Source organism: Balaenoptera physalus, assembly GCF_965194825.1.
Source record: "Balaenoptera physalus genome assembly, chromosome: 1".
NCBI classification, from domain to species: Eukaryota; Metazoa; Chordata; class Mammalia; order Artiodactyla; family Balaenopteridae; genus Balaenoptera; species Balaenoptera physalus.
The window spans coordinates 84530098-84558036 of NC_138882.1; the positions used below are offsets into that span (position 1 = coordinate 84530098).

General features: G+C 47.0%; 1 protein-coding gene across 1 annotated transcript in view; it reads right to left on the bottom strand.

Moving 5' to 3' along the window:
* INTS3 (integrator complex subunit 3) overlaps positions 1–27136 on the bottom strand; it is a 38010-nt gene extending 10874 nt beyond the window's left edge. Inside the window, exons 1-14 of the mRNA XM_082435550.1 lie at positions 26380–27136; positions 18787–18870; positions 17717–17800; positions 11304–11417; positions 11023–11107; positions 9603–9669; positions 7125–7269; positions 5903–6032; positions 4521–4618; positions 3147–3338; positions 2096–2183; positions 1512–1591; positions 961–1052; positions 510–616 (exon numbers count right to left, since the gene is read on the bottom strand). Of these exons, the coding sequence (XP_082291676.1) occupies positions 510–616; positions 961–1052; positions 1512–1591; positions 2096–2183; positions 3147–3338; positions 4521–4618; positions 5903–6032; positions 7125–7269; positions 9603–9669; positions 11023–11107; positions 11304–11417; positions 17717–17800; positions 18787–18870; positions 26380–26541 (1528 nt within the window). The 5' untranslated portion in view covers positions 26542–27136. The remainder of the gene's footprint in view (positions 1–509; positions 617–960; positions 1053–1511; positions 1592–2095; positions 2184–3146; positions 3339–4520; positions 4619–5902; positions 6033–7124; positions 7270–9602; positions 9670–11022; positions 11108–11303; positions 11418–17716; positions 17801–18786; positions 18871–26379) is intronic.
* Positions 27137–27939: the final 803 nt, after the last annotated feature.

Sequence of the window (27939 nt, forward strand, 5' to 3'; positions counted from 1 at the left end):
TGTGTGTGTGTGCGTGCGCGCGCGCGCGCGCGCGTGTCTGGAACTGGAAGCAAGATTTGAGGAAGGGTGTGTGTGTGTGTGTGTGTGTGTGTGTGTGTCTGTGGAACTGGAAGCAAGATTTGAGCAAGATTTGAGACCCAATATGACAACCTCTCATCAGAGGCCAGGACCTGGGGCTGGGAAGAGAGAAGAGATGGGCAAAGCTTAAGTGAGATAAATGCACATTCCATGAAGGCCTTCTACCTACTGAGGAGAGGTTAGTAAGAGAAAAAAATAGGAGTTAAGAGAGCTCAGTGAAAAGCAGATAAGATTAGATGGAGAGGGAGAACCAAGGAAGATGACACAAAAATGAATAAAAGAAAAAACTAGGGAAAGAAAAATTGAATGGGACAGTGTCACAGGGTAGAGCACTGCACAGGGATGACATCCTAAACAAGGGCTCTAGTCTGAGCACCCTGGATGCCTCCATCCCTCTTTTGAAACAGGTGATGGAATGGATGGGTCTGTACCTTCCACAGGTGGGCTGGGAGCACTGCAGAACTCAGGAAACTTCTCCCTCAGCATGGCCCGCAGCTCCTTATCCAATTTAGGGTTGTCAAATAGGGGAGCCAAATGCCTAATGGGGAACATGAATGAAGGTCAATATCAGAGCTCCTCACTTCTAACGCAACATGGAGTTAAGCAAATAGGTTTAAGCCCAACTGGTACAATTGGGCCATACTCAGATCCTTGGGAAGGGTCACCAGGGCACAGGGAAGGCATTTGAAGCCCTCTGCAAGAGAGAAATTCCTCTAAGAGTCAAGAGGACATATGTCTAGCAGTCTGCAGTGGAGCCAGTACTTTTTATACCTCTTGAGGGAAAGGGTCAGCAATGGTACAGCAATATCTGGATGTGCCCGACCTAGTGAAAAATGAGAAAACAACCCATTTCCCTGCCCCACAGACACATAAAGTCCTTACGCCAGGACCCGTTTCTCCACAATGTGATTGAGGGAGGAAAAGACACCCTGCCGCACATGGCCCTCCAATGGTGGATAGAAGTTGGGAATGATCTGGAAGGGAAGAAGAGGAGCAGCGAATGAGCACAGGACTTTCCATCCAGAGTGTTCTGCTGAACTAGATCTAAAAAGCTGCTTTGGTTTTAATCAGGAGACACTGGGAAGTATGGCTGCAGAAAGGACTGGAATGTTCCTGATTGTCCTGTGCTGCTAAAATGGGAAACTCTTACTCAACCTGGCTGCTCCTCAAGGAGACCAGATTTTACCTTAAGTCATCATCCTTGAAGCTGAGAAACCCAGTGGAGACATGGAAAGATTCAACTGGAGACAGTGGGAATGAGGAAAAGAAGCATTCACTAACTTGGGAGATAGGACCCACGGCCATGACCCACTTCTGCTCCCACAGTCAAGGGGCACTGGGAAGACCTATGCACTGACCAACAAGGTTAGAAGGGACACACACTTAACTCTGCTCAGGCAGCATGGGGAGAAAAAAAGGGCTACGGCACTTACCCGGCACATGAAGTCCAGGAGTGTGGCAGTGATGGCTGGGTGGGGCTTCATAGAGTGATGCATGACCAGGATGGCTGGCTCTGGAGAGTGTGCAAGTAAGGGTCCCCCCACGTCAGACAGTCTATTTCCAGCTCCATAAAATGAGGTATCAATATGTATGAATGGCTCCAGAGAAAGCTATGTCTATCCCCGCCCCCCTCGTCCTGCTGAGCAGACCCCAAAGCAGACAACCCCCAAAACAGCTCATAGCCCTCATCTCCCTTCTTGTCCCTAGCACTCAGCTTGGAGGAGGGAGGCAGTAGGAGAAGAGGAGCAGGAGATAGCACAGCCTCTTCCTCGGCCTGGGCCCTCCCCACTCAAGCCCAAGCCTAAGGCTATGGGGCGAAGGGGGTGGAATGATCGCTTAGCCTCATCAAAGCAATTTTCCTTTCAGGTCAAGGGAGCAGTGATGAGGAACAACGGAACTGCTCCCAGATAAGCTGCCTCCACACCATGCCGCCCTGAGATTTATGGCCGCTATCACTGAGACGAGGCAGCAGGGCCTGGGGGATGGGGAGTGGCGCTGCCTGGTCCCGGTCACATACCTATGTTCATAATGCTGTCCTTGTCTGGGCTAAAGAACAGCCAGTCGTAAAACAAAGCCAGCTTGGCATTAGAGGCAGCGACATTTGACTGGAAAAAAAAGAGGAAAAAAGAGGGCTAGTTTCATCAACCAGCTCCCTTTCCTGCAGAAACCCAAGGCAGATTCCAGGGCCCACGTGACTGCTCCATCCATGAAATTCAGTTTCTAGTGAGACAGGGTGGACCTCCCGCAGGATTGAAGGCACCCAAATCTGTAAATGAGTATGAGTACCCTGTGGTCTCACCAACCAACGGCCTGGGTTCTCACGCATTCAGGAGAACACATCCTTGATCCCACAGGGAGAACAGCTGGGCCTGGGGGGGCGGTCCCCTGATCACCCCTGAGCTGAGACACTCAGACTAGCCCCTCGGCTGCCTGTGCTGAGCTCCCCAGGCACATTCCTGAAGGAAAGACCCTTAGGCATAGCTTGTTGTTATATCTGAATCAGCACATTCCAAGGACCCGGTCAGACAGGGGAGGGGGAACTCTGTCAGAAGAGGTCAGAGGGCAGCTAGATGCCAGAGAACAAGTTTCCCACCCCGGGCACAGGGAGGAAACGCTGGGAAGGAAATGGCTCCACTGCGGATTCACTATGTTTGGAGAAGGGAAGTATCCAGAGCTGATGCCAAAAGGCATGGAAGTGAGGGTCTAAGGAAAACAAGACCTGAATCTGAGTCAGGAACAATTCAGAGGAATAATCACATGTGGTTTCTGGAAGCTGATAGGAAAGACAGGGCTGCCTCAGAAACCCAGGCTTGGAGATTGGCAGTAAAGGTGTAGATGAACCTGTTCAACCCTAAACCCACATGGGAAATAAAAAGTGTAAGTAAACTTCTAGAGACACTAAGGGAGGCGGGGCAACGGCTGAGACACTCAGGAGGAAGAGAGCGAAAGAAGGGTCCTTAGCGGTCGGGTGGCCCAGAGGGTCAGGAAGAAGCATGGAAGTGTGAGACACAAGGGAAAGAGGGGCCCTTCACCACCCAACAGCCTCCACCCCACGCCCAGCCCCTCACCGTGCATGTTGTCAGGAGCCAGCCAATGATGGCCCATCGGGGCAAGATATCTGAACTCAGCACTTCATTAGAAGGGTGGACAACCCCACAGATGTAGCGAATGAGGTCACAGCGCAGAGACTGACTGTCTGGGGTTGACAGGTACTGGCGCTGGAACCAATCCTGGTATCGCTTTTGTTGACCAAACCGCACCTGGGGGAAGGGGACGTTAGAAAGAAAAACTGGGAAGGGAGGGTGGGGTCTCTGGACAGAGGGAAACGAGCACCATTCAACTCTCGGCTTGACCTAGACCTCAATTTCTTCCCACAACTTATTCATTAATTCGTATTGTCTCTCAAGTCTCCCTGCCTTTGGGAAGACATCCTGATTTAAATCTTCCTTGATTTAAAAAAAAAAAATGTTGTCTCCTCAGCACTGACTGAAAGCTTCCTGAGGCTGAATGACCTAACAGGATCAGTATCCAAAGCAGACAGACTCTCCAAACCTTCTTGCATCAAGTCCTTCCCCTCAACAGACTCTAAGTGGATACAAATAGCAACCCTAAGGGGAAAGATCTAGATTTCCTCTTCTATTCCCAATTCAACCAAAATAGAGAGCAGAAAGGTTAAAAAAAAAAAGCAAAAAAACACTAAACCAACACCGTCCAATAGAACTTTCTGCAATACAACTTTCTAGATGGTGGCGATTGAGCACTTAAAATGTAGCTACTCCAACTGAGGTATTGAATTTTAAATTTTATTTAATTTTAACTAATTTAAATTGCAACATGTGGCTAGTGGCTACCACATGCGACAGCCCAGATCTAGACAGTTCTCCTGGATGACGTGGGAAACCGTAAGTTGGCTAGAGCAGTGGTTCCCTAACACCAGACTGGCTGCAGAGGCACTGCTGCCTGGAAAGTCTGTTACAAATACAGATTCCACAAATAGATTCTCTGGGAGAGTAAGATCCAGGAAGATGTATTCTTAACATGCTCCTCAAGCAATGCTGCCATAATTCAGCCATGTTTGGAAACCAAAAGGCCGTAGCTCTCTTCCTGAGAGGTCAAGGTTCACCCAGAGGAACTGTGAGTTTCATTTCCCAGAATGAGCACTCTCACTCTACCCTTTTATAGCACATTTCACACTTGTAAATTACATTATTTGTACACAAGTATTGGTTTAATGACCCCTTTAGACAGACTGAAAGCGTCACAAGAACTGGAATTGTATGTCTTACTCAACACTATATCCCCAGTTCTTAGCTCCATGCCCAATCACACACTTGACCACCCCTCCACCCGGCAGTAACCAATGGTAAGACATCTACAGGCTGAAGGAAGAAGCCTAGGCCAGCACCTGCAGCTTCTCTTCCTGCTGCAGTAGGTTAGCTTACCCGGGATGTCATGAAGAGGAGCTTAGTCTCCATGTCTGGGGTTAAACGACATGCTAGGAATTTTCGAGATGTTCTTGACTGAAGAAGCTGTAGGATACCTGAACCAAGTGTGCAAGGGAAGAGAAAAGAGAAGACTGAGGACCAGAAGGAATACAAAGCAGGTGGGCAACCTGAGCCAGGTACTGATGGCCAGTGGTCTTGCTCATGGGGAAATTCTAAGACATGACCAAGAGGTCGAGCACAGGTATAAGTTGGGGTTCTAACCAGCACCTGAATGATCTGCTCTAACCAACCACCATCCCCAGGACCAAGATATATTCATTCTTTTCTTCTACTGGCCATCCAGAGCCCCCTACTCATATTATTCCAGTTGGCAACATGTGGGAAAGTTAGGGAAAAATATGGGGAACCCTAGCCTCTCTTCCTGCTCCTGACGGTCCCATCACTGGCTCCTGGGATCAATGTGGGTTGTGGCATAAGCACGAGCTCTGGAGTCAGACAGACCTGGATCCAAATCCTGCCTCTGACACTTACTAGCTGTGTGGCCTTGGGCAAATTACTTAATCTCCTTGAACCTCATTTTCTTTACCTGTAAACATGGAAAGTAAAATATCCATCTTACAGGGGTGTCCTGAGGATTAAATGAGTTAACATACATGAGCCTAGCACACAGTAGGCACTCAAAACAACTCAATACATGTTCAATATAAGAGCAGTACAACATAAGGTAAAACCGGGGCTTTCTTCTCCTTTCCTGACTACTGCACTCATGTTATGTGTGCACATGTACGCGCACACACGTGCGTGTTGGACGCGGGGTGGGGAGCAAAGCTGCACTGTCACTGTTTAGACCGTGAGGACCCTGGGAAGGGGAAGGGAAATGTAAAGGGCCTTGCTGGCAGAGGCACACAGAGACTCCTTTCCTCCCCCAAAGAGGATTTTGGCCAAGCTGGATCCTTGGAATTCAGAGGCATGACTGCTCCTGGGGAGGAGCCTTCGCTTACAGGACAAATTCCAGCCCCTCTGCTGACTCAGTCTCACAAGCTGACCTCTGACACCCCTGACAGACTCAGTGAAGCTGGCAACTGGTCATCAGCTCCCCTCTTGAGCCAAAGAGCTGCCGGGACAGGAGGAGGAGGAGGATCACAGTTCTCTGTCTCACTTTCTCTTGAATGACAGCTGGAGCCTGCCAAGTAGGGGCTGTCTGGGAGGGAAGCACCTGAACTGTTCTGTGTGCCCTGCCGTTCCTACACCCAGCTGTGCTTGGCAGAGACTGCCCAGTCCCAAGCTTCCTCAATCTGACTGCCAACGTTCTCCTGTCCACCAACCTCTGCCCTCTTGACGCCACCTCTCAAGGACAGGCTGCCCCAACCCTTGCTTACCTGTGAACTGAGGACTCAAGGCCTGAGGGTTATGGATAATATCTTTCCAAAGCAGTTCAAATTCTGGTATCCTGGCAACATTCTGAAGCAGTCTTACGAGGTCTCGGCCAATCATCAAGCATTCCATGAACTAGATGGGGTGGACGGCAGGAAACAGGAAAGAGAATAGAAACATGGATTGTTTACCTGTTGCAGGGAGGAAGGAACAACATGTTCTAGGGAGGGGAGGAAAGAGGGTCGAAGGGGTTATACGATTTTTTCTGGAACCAAGGGTTGGCTCCAAGCTGTTCAGGGGAAGACAGCTGAAGTGGGGGACTGATATCAAGGATGAGAGGTTATTGGAAACTGCGGAAGCCCTGCTGGTTTTCACATTAATCCGTTGCCCTGTCCTCCGAGAATTGTTTCACTCCAGGTCAAGGGATACTAAGACTCAAAAAGGCTAGGGCTGGCAAGTTGAGCCCCAGACATCTTACCCCAGAACTTGCTTGGTCCAACAGAACATTCTATGGTAATGGAAATGATCTCTATCTGTGCTGTCCAAAAGGACACCCATTAGCCACAGGTGGCTAATGAGCGCTTGAAATGTGGCTAATTCAACTAAGGAACTGAATTACAAATTTTTATCTAATTTCAATTAATTTTTTTTTTTTTTAGGCCACGCTGTGTGGCATGCAGGATCTTAGTTCCCTGACCAGGGAATGAACTACGCCCCTGCATTGGGAGAACAGAGTCTTAACCACTGGACCACCAGGGAAGGCCCTAATTTCAATTCATTTTAATTTATATTGCCACATGTGGCTAGCAGCTACTGCATTAGACAGCTTAACTCTAGCATCTGTCTCTCTTGGGAGATCTGACAGTGGACAATTCACAATCCCACATGATCATGGCAATTACCCAGGTGGGTAGGTGGGGGAGACAGCATAACAGTGGGAACACAAGATAGCTTCTGTCTGTGGTGTGCTGTGCAACAGTGTTCATGAAGCTGACCAGGAAAATCCCTAGGATGCCAGCGTAACCGGTAGCATTCTAGGAACCAGGATTACTCCATACTGATTTCTCCACCCTTCTATCCTCATCTGTCTTACAGTGATGAAAAAACAACCGACCTTGAACCACCTCCACCTCTCCAACACAACATCTCTGGCCCCAGGTCACCATGCAGAACAGAAAGAGGTGTCCCATCCTGGGTTTCACTTCCCCACACTGTTTTTGTCCTCACCCGCTCCCGAAGCAGTGAGATGCAGAAGTCCACCTCCTTCTGCCGCAGGGCCTGCAGCTGGGCGGTCCCATGGTGGTCGACGATGAGGCGGAGGTATGTGTAAACAGCCATGGCAATGAGGATGCTGCTTTTCAATACCCATTCCCTGCAGGGAGGGAAGACACTGGCACCTGTACTCCGTCTAGACCCTCCCACTTCACCCCCACACTTGGCTCCAGTGCCTCACAGATGTGTGATGATTAGCACTGGGAGTAAGTTTTTGGTTCCTTAATTGCCCGCTCCTGCTGTCGTTATCTATCTTGGACTATTAACTGGCTAAGGTAGGGACAACTTCCTTCCACTCTACCAAGTGCCCAATAAAGGTAAGTGCTAAATAAAAGCAATCTCTCTTTACCACATAAGAACTTAGCTTCCAATAAAATAATTTTGTTTGTTGACTCCGTCACTCAAACATTAACTGAGTGCCTATCGTGTGCCAAGCACTGTCGAGGTACAAGGGACAAAGATAAGCCAGAGCTTCTACCTGGCTCAGACTATGAAGAAGAAGGTTTGGAAGTGTCCCTCAGTCAGTAGTTCGTAAAGTGTGGCCCAAGGACTCTGGGGATTACCAAGACCCTTTCAGGACCCTGGAGATTTCAGAACACACTGTGTCAGCTTGTCATTAGCAGCCCACCACGTCACAAACCTTCCCCTGGCTTGCTCTCTGGCCACTGATCCCACTCCCAGTCAATGAGTCACCTGCCTTAAATCATAATCTGAAAAGACGAACGAGATTTTGGAGAGCAAACCTATTTTCCCGGGAGTTTTAGACGTTCCCTGAGGAAAGGGGGGAATGAAAGAATTGTGCATTCCCTGCTGCTTGAAAAGGGGTGTTAAGACACAGTGGGGAGATTCCAAAGACTCCAATGCTGGCTCAAAAGCACCAAAACTGGGGAGCTGTCTCCCCCAAGCAAGTAGTTTGTAAGGCTTTGGCACCCCTGCTGGAAGGCAGGGAACCAGAGGAAGAAGACAGGGAGTTTAATTAATCCAAGCAGGCAACATCCTGATTCCGGAAAAGTGCTCAAGCCACCTAATTAAGAGACTCTGGACTTTTCCTTTCACAGAATGAAAGCAGCAGCCAAGGACACAGGGATGGGTCTCCCTCCCGCACCTGCTATCTTTTAATTCCACGGCCCTAGAAACACTTGGGAAGGAGTAAGAGGGAAGGTGTGGAAGAGGACAGTTTTAAACTTCTAGGGACTCACTTGCATCAAAGGATGTGAGTTTTTTGGAGGGCAGGAGAAAAGGTAGGGCAGTTATCTGACACCTGTACACTAAGACTGCACTCTAATTGCCCAAATGAGTGGAATTCTGCTTTAAGGTATGGGAACAGGAGGTATCTGGCACCAGGGACAAAATGAGAAAAATCACTTTTTAGGAAGATTTGCTAGTAGAGGTGATGAATGTATCTGAATCCTGGGATGGGGTAATGAACAGAAAGAGAGATGAAAGTGAAACCCCCTGACCCAGGACGTTAGGAAGGCACAGCGACCTAAGAGAAGCAGAGACCTGGTAAGAAACCACTAGGATCTCATGTGCTGTGTGCTGGTACCAAAGACGGAAGAAGTGCCGCCAGTCGCACCTGCAGCTGCGCATCCAGGCCCAGGGCACTAGGTGGCACTGCACGGCAGACCTGGCACAGCTTTCAAGCTCCGGCAGAGCACAGAACACAGCCACCTCTTTCACAAGTGTGAATAAGGGAGGAGGTCCATTCTTCTAAACCATCGGAAATATGGAGGCTATCAGCCCTCTCAATCACGTGACTACTCTGCTGTCCTCTCCCAGAAATAGACTCTGAAATCAAGCAACAGGAAGACTGAGGCCACAGGACTCAGAGGTAGGCCTCACCCCCAAACAAGTTCATATATGGAACAGCCCTCATATTTTCTGGTCCTTTACTTTGACAGGGAAGGGAAAGAATCAGCTGGAAAGCCCAACATGCCCCCTCATGCCCTCTGTACCACTGGTCTCAGTGACCTCCTCACTCCCACCACCCCCTGTGCCACTTCAACAGAAGGGGGGCATGGGTAGGATGGATAGTCTTGGAAGGGAGAAAAGGGGTACCTGCCAGGCCTGGGTGGCTGGCTGGCCCTACTCTGCTGAGCTCATTCTCCCCCACCTCCCCCCAAAGATAAACATTCCATGGAGGTCTGCATCAAAAATAAACCCTTATCAGATGAAACGAGTTTTTCCTGGGCTCCGAGAGATTTTAGCAAAGACCTTCTTTCCCACTCCTTCATCCCTGGGCCATACCATGGCATTAATTCCTTCACTTGCCACCAATACACTGGTCTCTCCCTCCCCCACCTCATCCCCTCTAACCTAAGGTGTTCTTGGGCCACTAACAGTCCTCACACAACCCTTGCATCCCCATTTCCCACACTCACACCCACTGAGGCCATATCTGGCTCTTGCCCCACCCTTCACGATAGACTCTACCTCTGCTCCATCAGGATATCCAGAACACTCTCTGCCAACCAGATATTTTTTGCCGTAACATCCCCACCTGATCAAAGGGGGAGAAAACAGAGAATCAGAATGGCTCTGATTAGTGACTCAGCTAATCCAGTACACTTCTTCACCATCCTACTGGTCCGTCCCTAACTGTTATCCCATCACTGATGTTCTGAGTGCTGGAAAAACTGTCTTCTGTTCTGTCACGCTTTAAAGTTTCCCCCTTTGACTCCAGAGAGAAGGGAAGGGAAGGTTTGGGATTTTTCCAGAAACCAGAACTGCTACTTTTCCATAGACAGGGGGTTGGAATGGGAATAGTGTGAACCCTGAAAGGGAATGTCTGGGAAGGAGATATGAAAAGCCCATGCTTGGAAAGAAAGGATGGTATTTCAGACAGGGCCTGAGAAGTGCAGGTGGCTAGCAAGAGCTGCAGTCCAGCCACTGGATGTCCCCAATCCTGTGTCAGGCTCAGGACAGGCCAAGGGTTTCTTGCTTCCACGTATCACAGTCTTGAGTGCTTGCTATGAAACTTCCTGGGGCTGAATTAAACATTCAGTAATGCCAGACCAAAGTCTTAGGATGAGAAGTGGGGACTCCCTATTTGGGAGAAGCCAAACAGGGAAGAAAGTACCAGGAGAGTGGATAAAAACAGCCAGCACAACAATGCTACGCCTTGCCCCGGGTCCTAATTTAAAAATTCCACGTTCACAGAGTCACACATCACATAGATTAAGGTTTATACACATCACAACAGGAGCATCGGTGTTGTACAAAATCCTGAAGAGGAAGCAAAGAACCAAGGGGCAATGGTGAGATAGAGAGGCAGGGTCATTTTTAAACAAACACATGTAATTTTGGGAATAGAAGTAGCAGGGGCAGGCCTCTTGGATATTCAGTGGCTCAGACAGATGTCACTGATGCCAAGAAGATAACAAAACCTAAATGTCAGGGTCTGTTCTGTGACACAGTTCGTCCCTCAAACTGGCCCCAAGTGTTCAGAACATTGAGGTGGAGCCAGAGAAGATGCCTGGGTTTCTGAAAGTACAGTGTGATGAGAACCAATTATTTTGCCCTTACTTCTCTCCCCATTCTTTCCAGATTCTTTCTGGTCCAATATGCCATGAAACCCCAGAGTGAGGACTGGTTACAATAGGCCACCTATTTTATACCAGGCCTCGAGTTTGGCAGGAAGGAAAAGGAGGCAAGACTTATTGCTTCAAAAGGCCCCCAGTGATTTTTCAATTTCTTTCTGCAACATACGTGGCCAGAAGATGCCTGGGTCAAAAGGAAAGAGTCTAAGCAATCCAGGAATCAAGTCCCTTAGGTACTTAATCATTCTCCATTGCCTGGATTTACGCTCTGGGCTGCTCTCCTTTCTTCTTTACGTTCTTGCCATCCAACTCACCGGCAATCTGCTTCATGAATGTCATGCAAACACCATCGGCTCCCAGAACCCCACTCTTCACTAGTTCCCGTACCAACCACACCAACTAAAGGAGAGAGGAAAAGACAGATGAAGAGAAAGGCCTGTGAATTTGAGAAAGGGGCTAATCCAATCACATTAGAATTTAGGTGTACAAAGGTAGTAGTAGTATGTTACCCCCGATTCCTCCTTCCCTTCCCCTTAGGAGAGGATCCATTCTGTTACGTCTCTGAGCTGGATCTCTCTTTTCTTTCTGGCCTTACCTGAGTACGGCAGGTATCCTGCAACTTCAAGTACTTCTCCATAAGTATCTGGTTGATTTTATTCAGGACAATATTCATGCCGTCACGACTCACCAGAGCCAAGTCCCGGTAACACTGTGAGAAGTGAGGTTTGTGAGCAGCCAGCAAGCTGAGGATAGGCTCCTGATCCCACTCACAGTGGGCCCCCTGCCCTCTCCAACTTAAATACCACCAATGCGATATGAGTGGCAATGAAAGACTTTCCACTCTGGAAGGCAGCTATGTTCACCACTATACCACCAACGCAAAGACTTTCCACTCTGGATGCCATCCTTCCACCCCAAGCCTACCCCGTGCTCCATCACACAGGGTGGGGAAAAGGGACTGACCTACTCTAATAAGGCAGAAAAGCCTGCTAAGAAAGGCTCCCTGTCCCCTACCTCCCTTCTTAGGAAGCGTCACACTGTTTGATGCCACCAGCTGAGCAAAACCAGGTGGAGGCCATCTGCTTTTCATCTGCCAGTAAAAGGTCACTGCAGAATGGGTTTGGTTGAATAGCTTGGAAAGGATCTCAAAGAGATTTTTAGACTTGTATTGACACAGCCAGACGAAGCAAAAGGCTAGGAGTATTAAGGAAAGAGGCTCCAGGGACCAGGACCCTGGAAAGAAAGGGCAGAACCAAACCGAACTTCCTTAACTAAACACCTTTCTTCTTTTCTCTGGGCTGCCCTTTGCTTCTGCCAAGTATTGAAAAAGGAGGGGTCCTTAAGCACACCCAACTCTGGGGGAGGTGAGGGAAGGCATGCCAATTTCCTCTGAGAGCTCTTGTTTCTCTTCCCGCTAGAGCTTTTCTCACCCTGTCTCTCTAAAGAGACCAGACTCCTGGAGGACCATCTTAGGGGACCTCATTAGCAATCTCCTTAGCCTGCTGAGTTCTATGCTGTCAGGGTCTCAGCACAAAGGGTAAAATTTAGATAGGCAGTATCCTACAACCTCAGAAGGCCAGTAGCAAGGACAGCATCAACAATAATAGCAATTATAATAGGGAACATGCATTGGCGTAGTGCACAAACTTTATATTCTATTTATTGCATTTGAATCACATAATCACCCTATTTATTATCATCTCTGTTTTTACAGATGAGGAAACAGGCACAGAGAGGTTAAAGTAATTTGCCCCAGGTCACATTAGAGATAAAAGGAAGATTCAAGTCCCAGCACTGCAACTCTAGACTCCATGCTCTTAACCACCCCATACCACTGTTAGAAATAACTAAAAGGAAACGAGGCTGCTGGGGATGGAGGTAAGCGTTTAGAGTGGCTTAGTGACTACTACATTTCTAAACACGTTCAGCCTAAGCATTCAAAAGAGAAGTACTGATACTCCTCAAGACCCCAGCTCCCTGGCCTTGGTGTGTCTAGGGACTCCTAAGACATTAGCTATTGCTACTTCTACTTCCTCTATTGCCCTTAAGTCAAAACAATCTATCTGATGAAAATAAGAATACTTAAGAGATTCCCCCATGTGCCATAAACTTTTCATATCCAAAGGAGAATTTGATTATCCTCTAAATTCATCTGCAGAGGGAGGGCTGGGAGATCAAAAGTACAAGCAAGGGAACAAGAAAGAGATAAGAGAACCCAGTGACCTACTGCCAGCGTGCTGGTCAGTAAATGTGGTTCAGCCCTGGAGCCTCCCCTGGAGAAGTGAGTCACAGAATGGGCAGAGGATTGAGGGAAGCAGAGGCAGAAGGGAAACCTATGTCAGGCCAAAGATAGAGACACTACTAATTAGTAGTGGAGGAGCAGAGAGGAGAACAGAGAGGAGCCCTGTCTGTTCAAAACAAAAGCAGAAATCCCAGAAATGCAGAAGAGACCCAGGACAGGGAAGGAGGACAGCCCCTCAGGAGACATAGGGTCAGATGAAGCAAGCAGATTCTGTCTGCCTAATTCCATGCTCCATCTGGGACCTTATCAACCACACCTGCTGGTAACACATGGCAGCTGGGTACCAGGAGTATCCTATTCCTGATGCTGCAGTTGTCTCTCCAAACTCTGTGCCAGTTTGCTGCCTGGCTTGGAAGATAAGTAGATGGGGAAAAAAACTCAGTGGGAAACAGAGGATCTCAAAAGAAAGGAGAGGTGACAGAATGGTGCTGAGGTAGCGTATCTGTCCTGTGTTGGGAGTAGTGATATTCCAGCCTAGGCCCTCATAGCCCCCAGCTTTCTTTCTGGAGCTGCCTGCTGAGAGAAGCACCTGAACCAAAAACTGCCAGGGCCTGGACTTGACCTTTGATGAAGAGGGAACTTGGCATCGATGTTAAATCCTTTCCTATCACCTGTATCTACTGACTGCGAGAGGCTGCACAGAAGCTAAGGCCTCCAACTTAGCCTCCCACCACACTGCAGTCCCCCAGCCAGGCCTGCTCCCAGCTATTCAGTTCAGACATCAAATAGGAAATAAACTCAAAGAATATAAACACAAAAGCTGCCAACGCAAGTTAAGAAGGTAGAACTGGAACAAAATCCACGCCATGCGTGTTCCACTCTCCACCAATACCTGACTGCTCTCTCCTTAACTAAGTTCTCGTGTTAGCTCCACCTACTAAGAAGTCCCAGAGAGCTGGTCCTAACTCTTTGAACCTGCCTGCCAGCACTGACAGAGGCTGCTCAGCTCATGCCTTCCCAGAGCAGGTTTCTGATGTGTTCAAGACTCAGTTTCCACTACCACCTTCTCCGGCATCCCCACCTCCCACCTCTCAGCCCATGGAGATGTAGGAACAGCAGAATCTCCGACCCACCCTGAGGTTTCTGTTCCAGTGACAGAATTAACTCCAAATAAACCCTTAGGAAACACTCCCCTTGTTTTAAGCTGAAGCCTAAAACAATGCATTAGGATCAGTCCTCATCAGTAACGCCTACCTAAAACTTCTGCAGTACAGAAAGCATTTTGTAAGATAATCACCCTTTTAAGGAGAAGGATTAAAGCAGTAAGAGGTCACAGATTCTTCCACCGTACTCTGACCTGGCTCAAGGCCTCTGAATGAGTCACTACCTGATAGTTCCTCACTTGCCTAAAACTGTATCCTCCTAATTCTCGTCTCCACCCCCTTCGTCTGAAAAGGCCTGACCTGAGGGCCTGTCAGCCTAGGAGGCTCCCAGGTAGCGGATGTACTTGGAAACCTCCAGCATGTGCACATAATCCTGGTGCAGCTATCAACCAACTATGAGACCCAAGGTGAGGGCCTGCGCCACCCTCATGGGGCTGTCATAGAGCAAAAAGAAGACAAGGTGCTCTAGTCCCTTGTCATGGGTGGATGGCCAAATTCATGACATAATAAGCACTTATAACGCATAGCCCTGTGGCCTCTCACTGCCAGGTCAGGCAAAGAGCTAGAAATACCACAGGGCCCTGCCCCCTTCACTGAAGTTTACTGATGTACCCTAGCTGATTCAGATCTCACTCGAAACACAAATAAAACCAGCGGGCAAGATGAATTTGCACTGAGATGACTAAATAAGATTTTAATTGTATGTATAAAAACCCACGTGAGAGAAAACTAAACCTTAACCCCAACCCTTCACACCCATCTTTGCCAACACTTTCTTTAAAATAGAGGGGCTGGGCTGGATCACATTACTGGTTAACAACACCAGATTGGAGACATTCATTTGTCTTCAAGGATCTCGATGATAAATTCAGTATGAAAATGAAATGCCAAATTTTTTTTTAAAAGATGTTTTTGATGTGAACCATTTTTAAAGTCTTTATTGAATTTGTTACAATATTGCTTCCACGAGGCATGAGGGCTCTCCACTCCCCGACCAGGGATCGAACCTGCACCCCCTGCACTGGAAGGCGAAGTCTTAACCACTGAACCACCAGGGAAGTCCCTGAAATGCCAATTTAACTCAACAACGTCCCAGCCCAGAAATGGCCTGGGAAACCAAGGCCATAGGTTCCCAAGGCCATTCACCAACTTGTGAATAGTTGCTGCCCTACCACCCACCCTCACCCCAGATCCTGCTCCAGTTGGCATGAGGAGTACAAATACATCAGGTTGCCACGCCCGTAAGTCCTTCCCCTGAGGTTAATTCAAACAGCTAGGCCAGGGGACCATGGGCATCCGTCCTTGTCCCTGGGAATGATTTTCCCTTGGTTTTCCTTGAACAAATGACAATGTATCTGACCTCCAGGTTTCTTACAGGTACACTGGGAGTGGTTTGGGGGAAGAGAACAAAGCTACCAGTTTCACATGGCTTTTTGAGAGGATTAAATGAAATGTGTCTGGGACTTCCCTGGTGGTCCAGTGATAAAGAATCCACCTTCCGGGATTTCCCTGGTGGCGCAGTGGTTAAGAATCCGCCTGCCAGGGCAGGGGACACGGGTTCGAGCCCTGGTCCGGGAAGATCCCACATGTCACGGAGCAACTAAGCCCGTGAGCCACAACTACTGAGCCTGCTCTCTAGAGCCCGTGAGCCACAACTACTGAGCCCAAGTGCCACAACTACTGAAGCCTGTGCGCCTAGAGCCCGTGCTCCACAACAAGAGAAGCCACCGCAGTGAGAAGCCCACGCACTGCAACAAAGAGTAGCCCCCGCTCGCCGCAACTAGAGAAGCCCGCACGCAGCAACGAAGACCCAATGCAGCCAAAATAAATAAATAAAATAAATTAATTAAAAAAAAAAAGAATCCACCTTCCAGGAGGGAAGGGGAAGGTGGGGCAAAGTGAGAGAGTAGCACTGACACATATACACTACCAAACGTAAAATAGATAGCTAGTGGGAAGCAGCCACATAGCACAGGGAGATCAGCTCGATGCTTTGTGACAACCTAGAGGGTGGGACAGGGAGGGTGGGAGGGAGGCTCAAGAGGTAGGGGATATGGGGATATATGTATATATATAGCTGATTCACTTTGTTGTGCAGCAGAAAGTAACACAACATTGTAAAGCAATTATACTCCAATAAAGATATTAAAAAAAAAAGAATCCGCCTTCCAATGCAGGGGACGCAGGTTCGATCCCTGGTCGGGGAGCTAAGATCCCACATGCTGCAGGGCAACTAAGCCTGCGCGCCACAACTACTGAGCTGGCGCGCCTCAACTAGAGAAGAGAAAACCCGCATGCCACAACTAGAGAGAAGCCCGCGCACCACAATGAAGATCCCGTGTGCCGCAATGAAGACCAGACAGCGCCAAGAAAAAACAAATAAATAAATGAAATGTGTCTGGATAGAGCCGAACACAATGCTGAACACAGAGCATGTTTGTTTCCTTCCACACTCCTTTTGTTCACGGAAGGGGCAAGGAGAACAGTGAATTCCCCCTCTCCAAGCTCTTCTCTGTTAGTGTCACGCAGTTAATGCCAGATACCAGACATATGTTTCTAAACCATCATGCAAGACTCAAGGACAAAGAAAGTGGAAATCTAGAGAGGCAAAAGACAGGATTTTGCTCCTTTATTATAGAAAGAATGGAATCCAAAGAGATCATCCTGCTCAGTCCCTCGCCTCAAGCAAGGACTTCTCTTAAACCATTCTACATAAAGGAGACACTTCTATTTGTGAAGAACCCCAGACTAATTTTCATACAGTAGTCCTCACGAAGTCTGACTCCAGTGTACTCTTAATCACTACATTATTACTGCCTCACCTAACATTAAGCTGTCTTATTTATTTATTTAGTTAGTTATCTATCTATCTATCTATCTACCTATCTATCTATTTATCTATTGGCTTCTCTGCGAGGCTTTCAGGAACCTGGGCCACAGCAGTGAAAGCCCGGAATCCTAACCACTAGGCCACCAGGGAACTCCCAAGCTGTCTAATTTAAATCCTACTTGCTGCAATGTTAAACCTGGTTTCTGTTCACCTGCACTGATAAAACCTGAAAACTACAAGTCACACTCTTCTGGATAAGAACTCTCAATGGACTTGCTTATATTTGTGCTCTTCTCTGGATTAAATCCCAACTCTTTTAGCCTTGACTCATAAATCTACAATTTTTAAGTCTTTATTGAATTTGTTACAATATTGCTTCTGTTTTATGTTTTGGTTTTTTGGCTGCCAGGCATGTGGGATCTCAGCTCCCCGCCCAGGGATCGAACCCACACCCCCTGCATTGGAAGGCGCAGTCTCAACCACTGGACCGCCGGGGAAGTCCCTAAGTCTACAATTTAAAACTCTTTAAATGCTTTTTCACTCTCACAACTGCCTTTTCTTGCCTTTTAGCTTCAGAATCTGGAAAAAGAGAAAGGACTTTAGTCAGAGTGACCAATTTACTGAGTGAAAAGGGAGTTGCAACTGTATTTGGAGAACAAGATGATCTAGCCCTGGTCAAAGGGTGTGGTACTATTCCAGTTAAACCATAAGTTCCACCATATTCTCAGCTCATATCTGAGAAGGGAGTGTGGGTCCAGAGAAGGGAGTCTTACCTTCTGGGCTTGGGCAGGTTCAGTGAGGACAAGCGTGAAGAGGCCCAGGCAGATTTCCTCGTGCTGGGGGGGGCCTTTGCATACCTGGGATATGAGGAAAGAAAAAACTAGTTGTCACTCACAGGAGGAAAGTTCTTGAGCACAGCTGCTCCCAGAAAATTTGGGACTCTTGAGTGACCTGCAAAGGAGAATCATCAACTCTTAAATCTGATGATTTCCTTCCCCTAAAAGTGATGGGGCATCTGTTTTAGGAGAGAGGTGGAGGGAAAGGATGGATCCATACTGCTTTCTCCAAGGCTTGATGAAGGATAGAGGCAGAAAATAAAAAGAGTGTTTAAAATGAGAAAAAAAAAAAAAAAAACCCTACTCCACACCTTTACCAGACCTTAACAGGCTTTAGTAGAGAGGGAGCTGCAAACAGTCATTCATGGATTAACAAGTGCACCTACCAAGTCAAGACCTTGGGCAAATCACTGAACCTCTGATATTTGTAAGGTGAAGACATAATAAGAATAATTACTACTAATAAGTAAGAAATATTTACTGAACATTCACTATGTGCCAGAAACTACTCTAAATCCTTTACATGTATTACTTTAAATCCTTTCAACCTCACAGACTGATTAAGAAATGTAAAAGATCAAATATGTGAGAATGATTTACAAAGAAAAAAGCCACCACAGAACGATGAGTTATTTTTTAAAGTTGTTATTCAAAGACACCTAAGGCTCCAACAGATGGGATTCCCACATTAAGAAAGAAAGAGAGGAGAGGGAGAGGGGGGTGGTGGTGGGATGAACTGGGAGATTGGGATTGACATATATACACTAATATGTATAAAATAGATAACTAAGAAGAACCTGCTGTATAAAAAGTAAATAAATAAATAAAAGAAAGAAAGAGAGGAGTTGGGAAGCCTGGTTCAGGAAACCAAGACATTAACTTCAACCCCCTAGTTCTTAACCACTGAAGTCTTTCCATCTTTTTTTTTTCTTTCTTTCCATCTTTTTGATCATGTCTGAAAGCTTTCAAAGAAGCAGAAATGGGTACGGGGAGAGTATTATACTCACGTAGGCATTGAGGGCGTCATTGGCCTCTCTCTCTGAGACACCAGTAGTCATCGATGTCACAATGCTCATACATCTTTCCAACCTCTGTGAAGGGGTGAGAAAAAATTCAGAGTGCTCCATACCACCACCTGTGATGTATTTCCGGCCCCCAATAAAGTTTTTTAAAAATTTAAATCTCATCACGTCTCTAGACCTAACTACCAGTTTACAAGTCAAGTCACCATGAGGATATAATCAGCAGAGTCCAGAATGTATAAATCATGACAGGCTTCCTGACTTCTTTAACATTTAAATTGCAAGGAAAAAAGCAGGGAGGGAGAACCCCATGTATTAAAAGAAGCTTAATGGAATTCCCTGGCAGTCCAGTGGTTAGGATTCTGTGCTTTCACTGCCGGGGCCTGGGTTCGATCCCTGGTAGGGGAACTAAGATCCCACAAACCACGAGGCATGGCCAAAAAAAAAAAAAAGAGCCTTAAGATTTCAACCCCTTGAATAAAATAAGAATCCATGAGTCCACGCTGATAGATAGATATGTACATACATGATAAATAAAGGGAAAGCTCTTCCTTACAGTGGAATGCCAACTAAAAATGCAGAAGGAATGACAGGAATAATAACTGATTCAGGCAAATATCATCAATGAATGCTAAAACCAGAGGCAAAACTTTCACAAGAGAATATTTACATAGGTTCGAAATACTAATTACAAAGGGAAAATAACTGTAGGAAATCCTGAAGGATACCACCTTAACCTTAAGTGATCAGGGTTAATATCCCAAATAACAACACAAACTGACAGCTGACATACGTGCCTCTGATATGGTGCGCTGAAAAGGCTAAACATCACTTCTATGGTTTTCTTGCCCAAAATGAATAATCTCAGTCTAATCATGAAGAAATTTCGACAACCCAAATTGAGAGAGATTTATAAAATAACTGGCCTGTCAAAGTGTTTAAGGTGAAGGACAGAGATAGGACTAAGAATTAAAGAGATAGTACACCTAAATGCAATGTGTGATCCTGGACTGCCATAATGGACATTATTGGGACAACTGGTAAAATATGAATATGTACTATAAGAGTAACGTATCGATGTTAAATGTTCCGACTTAGATAATAAAACAGGGATTATGTAACAGAGGATCCTTGTTCTTAGGAAATACTCCCGGAAATATTTATATCTTAAGTGGCATTGCGGCTGCAACTTACTCTCAAAACGTTAAAATAATAACATGTATATAGAGAGATAATGAAAAACCAAGTGCAGCAAATGTTAACAATTGGTGAATCTGGGTGAAGAGTATATGAGAGTTCTATGTCTTACAATTTTTCTCTAAGCTTGAAATTATTTTAGTTATTAAAAAATTAAAGGGATATATCAACTGAATGTAACAAATGGGTGATCCTTGTTTGATTACTGATCTGAAAAACCAATTATAAAAAGAATTTATGGGAATTCCCTAGTGGTCCAGTGGATAGGACTCTGTATTTTCACTGTTGTGGGCCCAGGTTCAATCCCTGGTTGGGGAACTAAGATCCCGCAAGCCATGCCACAGGGCAAAAAAAACCCCCAAAAACCCAACAAAGCACCTGAGGAACTTAAGGAAAAAAACCTTTAAAAAAAAAAAAAAGAATTTATGAGAGAGTCAGTTTGAACAATGAGTATATTATTACATTGAGGAATTATTGTTAATATTTTTAGGTATGATATTGTGGCTATGTTAAAAAGAAAAAAGTCCATCTCTCATAGACATATATATGAAATACCTACAGATGAAATGATACAGCTTGGGTTTGCTTCAAAATAATCCAGAGGAGACTAAAGGGAGATAAAACAAGATTGCCATGTACTGATAAGTACTGAAGCAGAGTGATGGCTCCAGGGCAATTATACTATTCTAGTTTTTTATGTTTGAAATGTCGCTCCAAAAAGATAAAAACAAACTTGTAAAAAAAAAAATGAGTGTAGGAAAGAAAAGGACTAATGAAGAACAAAAGGCCAAACTAAAACCTTCCTGGGTCTCTAGTCAAACAAAGGCGGGGAGAGCTGCATTAAAGTCCATCCAAGGATCATTCTTAATTACAAAGGCTAACTCTAAGACAGCATGTGCTCAACCTTCCAAGGAGATCTTAAGTCACTGATCCTGTTCCAAAGCATTTAACACTAAACATTGAGAAAATATTGACAAAATGTATCTCATTTAAGTCAGTGAGCCTCTCCATTATTACCACCTAAACTACTTCCTGAGTCTTTTAAAATTTTATCTTGAGGATTAACCCCAAAACTGTTTAAGAAAACCACTTCCCAATTCCCAGTGGTAATGATGCTAGCAAAACAGGGACAAAGGCAGACAATTTACCTCCCCCAATCCTAAAGGTCATCACAAAACATCTTGTTGAGAACTACCACATTGTCAAGAACCGACAAATAAGGACAACAGGAAAGAGGTCTAGGAATGAAAGACCACCACGTTTCTCCTTTGACCATCATCCTGAGTTTGCCTACGTCCGTCCCTACCCAAGAGCAAAGTAGAACTGAGTGTTAAGACGAGGAGCTCCCATAGCCACAAAAATTCAACCTAAATTAGGCCCAAAGCCACCCAGGTTTGACAACGTCGCTACCCAGCATCAGGTCTGACTATCCTCCAAAATAGGTCAGATAAGCGTGCTTAGTCTTAATCAACAGCACCTGCGTACTTGTGAAAAGGAGCTGTGAGATCACAGGAAAGCTGAGTTGTAAATCTCACAACCCACCTCTCCCACAAACTCTAAGATCCATCATTACCTAGCCCAGCTCCTATAAGATAGGGGGAGGGAAGAAAAAAACCTCAGGTTGTATTTTCTCTTTTTAAATCTTATCCCTCTCCTCCTAAGATAGTTATCAACGACTGGAGGACCAGTTCCTCCAGTTGCTAAATCCAGGGTGTTCTTGCTGGGAGCTCTGCGAGGCCTTGCTTACCCGGCCTGGCTTAACAAACAGTTTCAGAGTGGAGGAAGACGGTGAGCAAGCAGCAGCACAGCATCCTAAAACCCTAGATATTACTTCCTACTAAAAGGAAGAAATATCTGTTGAATCAACAGAGATGCAAGGGAAGTCAAAAGAGCAGCTGGCTGAGGAGCCAACTGACAAGCAAGGAAGAGGATTCCTCCACCACTGGCAAGTCTTAGGCTAATCTTAGGTGAGTTACTTAACTTACCAAGACTTATTTAATCCTTTACTTATAATACCCTGGTTTTCTTACCTGAAAAATAGAGACAAAGCCTATATCACAAGGTTGCTCTGAGGATTAAACAAGATAACATACGTGAAAGCACCTAGCAGGTAGCCTCAGTTGAATTAGACTCTATTCCATTTGTGAAAAAGCTCAGCGATCACACAACTAAGTCCATGAGGACCAGACCACCACCCCCAACGCCCCCTGCCACTACTTCTAATGGCACGTCCTCAAAGATCCCTGAAAACCGAGCCCTCCTACTACAGGACATGGGTAAGTCCCTGACCAGGCTGCAAAGCTTCCTCTCCTACTTTTGCCTTCTATGAGAGAAGAGTAACGGGAGAGGGGAGGAGGTCTGACGGATGCACCCTGCACCAAGGTCCTCACACAAAGCTGGATACACAGCCCTATGGGGTGGCCTAGTTTCTAGCTATGATGTAACACAGAGACCTTGGACTAAACCAGGTTTCTCTAGGCCTCTCCTCGATATTCTAAGCTCCACTCAGAGGCCTGAGTCAATTCTATGGGTCACTGCCCAGTCAAGAAATAAAAGTGGCCTCTTGGAACAGGGAGGCCCAGCTAAGGATGTAGAAAGTGGGAGAGTCCAGAATTTGGAGGCGTGGATAAAAGCAATGAGGAAAGAATTGTGAGGGTCAGTCCTTCCTAGGCAATAGAAGTATATAAAAGATGCTGCTCTTCCTGAACTACAGAAACTACTTTTCCAAACAGAGATGGGAGAACTAATTACAAATCATTCAGGATGACTGAAGGACCACATCCCCTCAAAGAGGGCTGCAGGAAGCCAGATCCCTACAATCAAGCAGCAGTACCCCTCTTCCCCCCAGTCTCCAGAGGCCCTTAGTAAAGACGGAATCACACACGCAGCTGCCAACAATTGCTGGCAGAACGACTCTGTTCAGAGTAAGCCCTTCACAACAGCACCTCAGAGAGCTGAGTAAATATTTACCATCTCTAGGAGCTTCTAAAATAATTTTTCTAGTACTAAAACTACCTGACCATGGTTTCCATGACAACAGCAGTAGATGGAGTGGGGGTGGAAAGCGGGGAGGTCTTCTAGTTTGCAAGTATACACCTGAAGCTGGAGACTGAAGTCTGAGGATTGCTCTAACCTCTCAGTTTCCCCTCCCTCGGCCAGGTGAATACACAGTTTGTTAAAAACTGTATATTGGGCTTCCCTGGTGGCGCAGTGGTTAAGAATCCGCCTACCAATGCAGGGGACACAGGTTCGAGCCCTGGTCTAGGAAGATCCCACATGCCGCGGAGCAACTAAGCCCTCGAGCCACAACTACTGAGCCTGCGCTCTAGAGCCCACGAGCCACAACTACTGAAGCCCGCACGTCTAGAGCCCATGCTCCACAACAAGAGAAGCCACTGCAATGAGAAGCCCGCGCACCGCAACGAAGAGTAGCCCCCGCTCACCGCAACTAGAGAAAGCCCGCACGCAGCACAGAAGACCAATGCAGCTAAAAATAAATTAATTAATTAAAAACAACAACAACTGTATATTAAATACTGCCCCTTTATGGGAAGTCAGTGGCCTTGAGGGACTAAAATCCAAAGGCTTAAGGAAAAGAAGATATGATCTGACCTACAAAATCCCCAAGGACCCACATTAGTAAAGAACTACTGAACGAACTGGGTTCCAAGTATTCTACAACCAAGAGTCACTTTTATATGAAATGAGGATTTAAGGGGAAAAAAATTAGAGGTGACTCAAAGCCCATTCCCTGGAGAATCTTCACAGACCGGACGTGAATTACTCCTTAGAGAAAACCTGGAAGGGACATACCTCTAACCAAACGCAACCCTGAGACCTGTCCATAGCTTAAGAGGAAGTTCTAACTTGTTTGGGCCACAGCTCCTGCTTTTAGCCTGATTTCAAAGTGGACAGGGTCATTCTCCAGAGAAGGAGTGACCGGGAGCTTTGAAGCCTTGTGAAACTAGGAGCTACATGTTCTAAACCCCTCCAATCTTTGGCACTATTTTCATCTCATTCCTCAAATCTGGATGGAGATGAGCAAGAATTCCCCATTCAAAGAGAAGAACAGGGCCAAAGAGAAGAAAGGATACAACAAATGCTCCCTTGGGTAGAAGAGGCACAGTCCCTGCCTGGGATGCTCTTCACCAGTGCTCTATACTCCAGGCCTCTAAGGGCCTTTCCTCATCACACCCAGCTGTAATGACTCCAGTCTCTTCACTACCCTCGCGGGGTTTTTGTGTTTACCTTTCTTGTGAGTGTGTTAACTCGGTCTTTAGACGATAAGCTCTGGAAGGCAGGCCTTGGGTCTTCCTCATTCTATTTTCCTATCAGACTCAGCACAGAGTAAGTATATATCTGGTCAGCAAGCTACTGCCTCTGTGTTCCTGGGCAATAGGTGGGCCTATGCTGGAAAATAACCAAGCCAGAACAAGCAGAGATCAGTTGACACCATGTTTTGATAACTTCTGTGTGCAGAGATCTGTGCAGAGACCCAGAGGAAGAAACCAATAAGTCTTGACCTTAGAGACACTCTGGTCTAGTGGGAACCACATACATGGGGTTAAAAGCAGTGGCAAGGCTTGCTGGAAATTTCAAATGCAAAGAACAAAGGGCAAAGAAGGAAAGAGGGGAGGCTGACACATTCTGGGAAACACCTACACCACAAAGGATATCAGGAAAAAAAGGAGACCCTCCCACCCCCTTCTCTCTGGAAACAGTTGAAAGTTCACTCTCAAGACAGTCCAAAAAAGCAAGAAAATAAATGCTTCCTCTCTTTTGTGGTCCCCTTCTGCCATATCGTTTCGCTTACTAGCAAACATGTCACTACTCAGAACAGGATGCTGTGGTACAAATTAGAGCAGGACGACCTTTCCAGCAATCAGAGTGGGGAATAAACAGAGTTCCACCACCCTTGGGGTCTCTTCCCCTCCACCCAACTGGTGTAGGGATCAAAGGTAGTCAATGACTTTCCTGCTACAATTCTATAGAGTTTCAGTGCTAGAACACAGGGCTCAATAAATACTTTGACAATGACAGTGGCCATTTCTAAAAAAGCAGATAATTTAAATTGCCAGGCAATCCTGGCAAAGTCACTTGTATTTATTTTGGGAATACATTACTTTTAGAAGTATTGTTTATGTTCCTAATTATATCTACCTTAGCTGATAAAAACAACAGCAGAAAACAAACTTTGATTCATCTAAATGCACATAGAATTATGGGGGAGAAGCATGATGGGAAGCCAGACAGTCTGTGAACAGACACTTGCGATGGATAATTCACAAAGTTGCTATCCAGCCGCTCCTTGATTCACAAAGCTCATTTTTGCATGTATGTTCCACCATCTTGTATCTGCACCAACATTTTTTTCAAATTTAAACTATGAACTCCACCTAGCTGCTTGACCACCCTCTAACATCTGATAAAGAGCAGTGACAAAGTTAGAAGCAGGGAAATGGCCAGTGAAGAGCCAGAGCCTAATAATTTACTCATCCTGTCCCTGGATAACCACTAAGTTGAATGCATTAGGTCTTGCAAACAGTCCAGCAATCATGTCCCACTTCTGGGTCTCACATTCCTAAGTATGTCTTTTCATGTATAGCAGTGGAAAGGGATAAATGATCAACTCTGGATTGTCAGGGACAGGGTAAGAGGAACAGGCCGGGGAGGGTCAGGTCAATTATTCAGTAGTCTAAAATCCCCATTCAGGCCCACTGCATCGCCTCACCCTACCCTCTTTCTCAGCATCTATGTGTTCTCTCCTTTGTGTGTGTGCTATCTGGTTCTGAAGGAGAGTCCCCTAGGTCCCATTCACCCTGCACCTCACCCCACTACCTAACAAAACACAACTCACTTTTCCTTAAGTCCTCACTCATTCTAAATGCCCAGTTAACATCACTGGCAATTGACGGTGTCTACATGAAGTCAATACTATCTAACAGGATGGTCCACGGTCTACTGCAAGCTCCTCTCAGCCCCCCAGATACCTACACACACATACATTACTTCTCAACTCAATATATGACCTAAGATGAAACAGGGTAACTATTAATAATAGCTGTGGCCTGTAATGGGAAAGGAATGTCAAAAATAAATTCAGTTGATCTGGATGCTGTCTGTATCCCTTCCTGATCAACACCCGCGCCCCCCCCCCCCATTTTCACACTAGTAGCTGCTGTTGCTGTTTCGACCTGTCCAGGAAGTTGGCCCACACTTCCTCCTGCACTTCCTCCTTCACGAGCAGGAAGTCTATAGCAGTGTTTGTGCTGTCTTAGAAAACACGTGAAGGCCTCCTCCCCCACCCCCACCCCGTATTCGCTCCAGTTTCCCTCCTCAACCCCATTTCTTAACTCCCTTCCCCACCCCCCCCACACCTACCTCCTCTAACTCATCCTTGGCATCCAAACTGGTTGAAAGTAGCAGCCTCCCCCCTCCTGGGGCTCCTGCTCCCGCTCCTCCTCCACCTCCCGCTGCTCCCGAAGCAGCTGCTGCTGCTGCTGCTGCTGCTGCTGCCGCCCCCTTTCCCTTCTGTAACTCCATGGCTGCAGCCGGGAGACGGGAAAAGGCCAGGGAGTGGATGGATAGGAAGTCCTAGAAAGGGGGAATTGGGGATTGCCAGGGACTGGGGGGCAAGAGGGACAAGTGGGGGAGGGGAGGGAAAGGTTCCCTGGCCTCTCCACTCCTCCCTCCTCTCCGACGGGCCGCTCCTGTGCAGGAGGCAAGGCAGACGGGCCTCCAGGTCCTGCCTCTGGAGTGGCGGTGCTGAGGAAACACCGTTAGCTCTTAAGTATGCTGGGGTAAGGGTCTGCACCCCTACGGGAAGGGTAGGAGAGGCTTCTGTCCCTGAAGAAGTGGAAGAGCAGCCCTTTCTGCCTTCTGACCCTAAGAGAAGCAAAGAAAACCCTAAGTTTCTGCCTCAGGAGGTGGGGGAAAGAGGAGTCCTGCCCCTGAAGCATGGGGTAGGAAACCTTCCTGGCTGGTGCCCCAAGGGTTGGGGAGCGAGGTTCCTTTGGTTCCGGCCCCCAGGAGTGAGGGTGATGCAGTAAGCGCTATAGGAGGACACGGAGGACCAGCTTCTCCCTACACCACACAGAGGCGGCCATGGTGGAAGGGCGGGGGGTGGGAAGACCAAGGGCGACGGCGGGGGAGGGGGAGGAATCGTGGTGGCCCGCGCCGGAAGTGAGCAGTCGCGGTCCCTGGCCTCCGCCAATAGCGGCTTCCGCGGTGGCGCTGAGTCTCGAAGAAGTAGGCCGACGTCGGCCCGCTGGCCTTTTCCCGGGCTGCCAATGGTATTGAGCAGAAGAGACACCGGCCTGATGGACAACCGCGTGCCCAATCGCATCCCTCCTTTGCTCTCGGAGGGCGGGGCGGAACGACTTCCCGGAGGTGGGGTGGGTGTGAGAGATTATCAGGAAGGAGAGAGGCTGCGCTTGCGTGTATTAAAGCGCGTGCGCGGCGCTGGCCTCCGCCCTCTTTTCCTCCCTTATTCGGAAGCTAGGGTGGGTACGGGAACCTGGCGCTGTTCCTAGGTAGCTTTGGGAAACCCGAAGGCTAGCTACGAACTGATAGTGCATTCACTATCAATTCATAGGAAGTGGAGCCCTAACCCTTAAGCAGTCCCAGAGCAAGTGTCATCGGATGGTGTGGAGCCAGCTCCCGGAGCTAAGACTACGTCACACAAGCCAGTGTATGCGTTCATGCAAATGCAGTTATCAGCCGGACGTTGCCAAAAAAAAAAAAAAGTTCATGGGCCCACTTGTGCACTAGAATCGTGTACTGATTCATTAGAATCGTGCATGGATTCATTATTAGAAAGGCTTCTGGAAGCCCTATATTGTTCTCCTGTCTTATCTGTGTTCGTGTCAGCATTTGCCCCCAGCAGCCCAGTGTGGAAGCTTGTTTTTGACATTCATTATTTTCTTCCCATATTCAGTCACT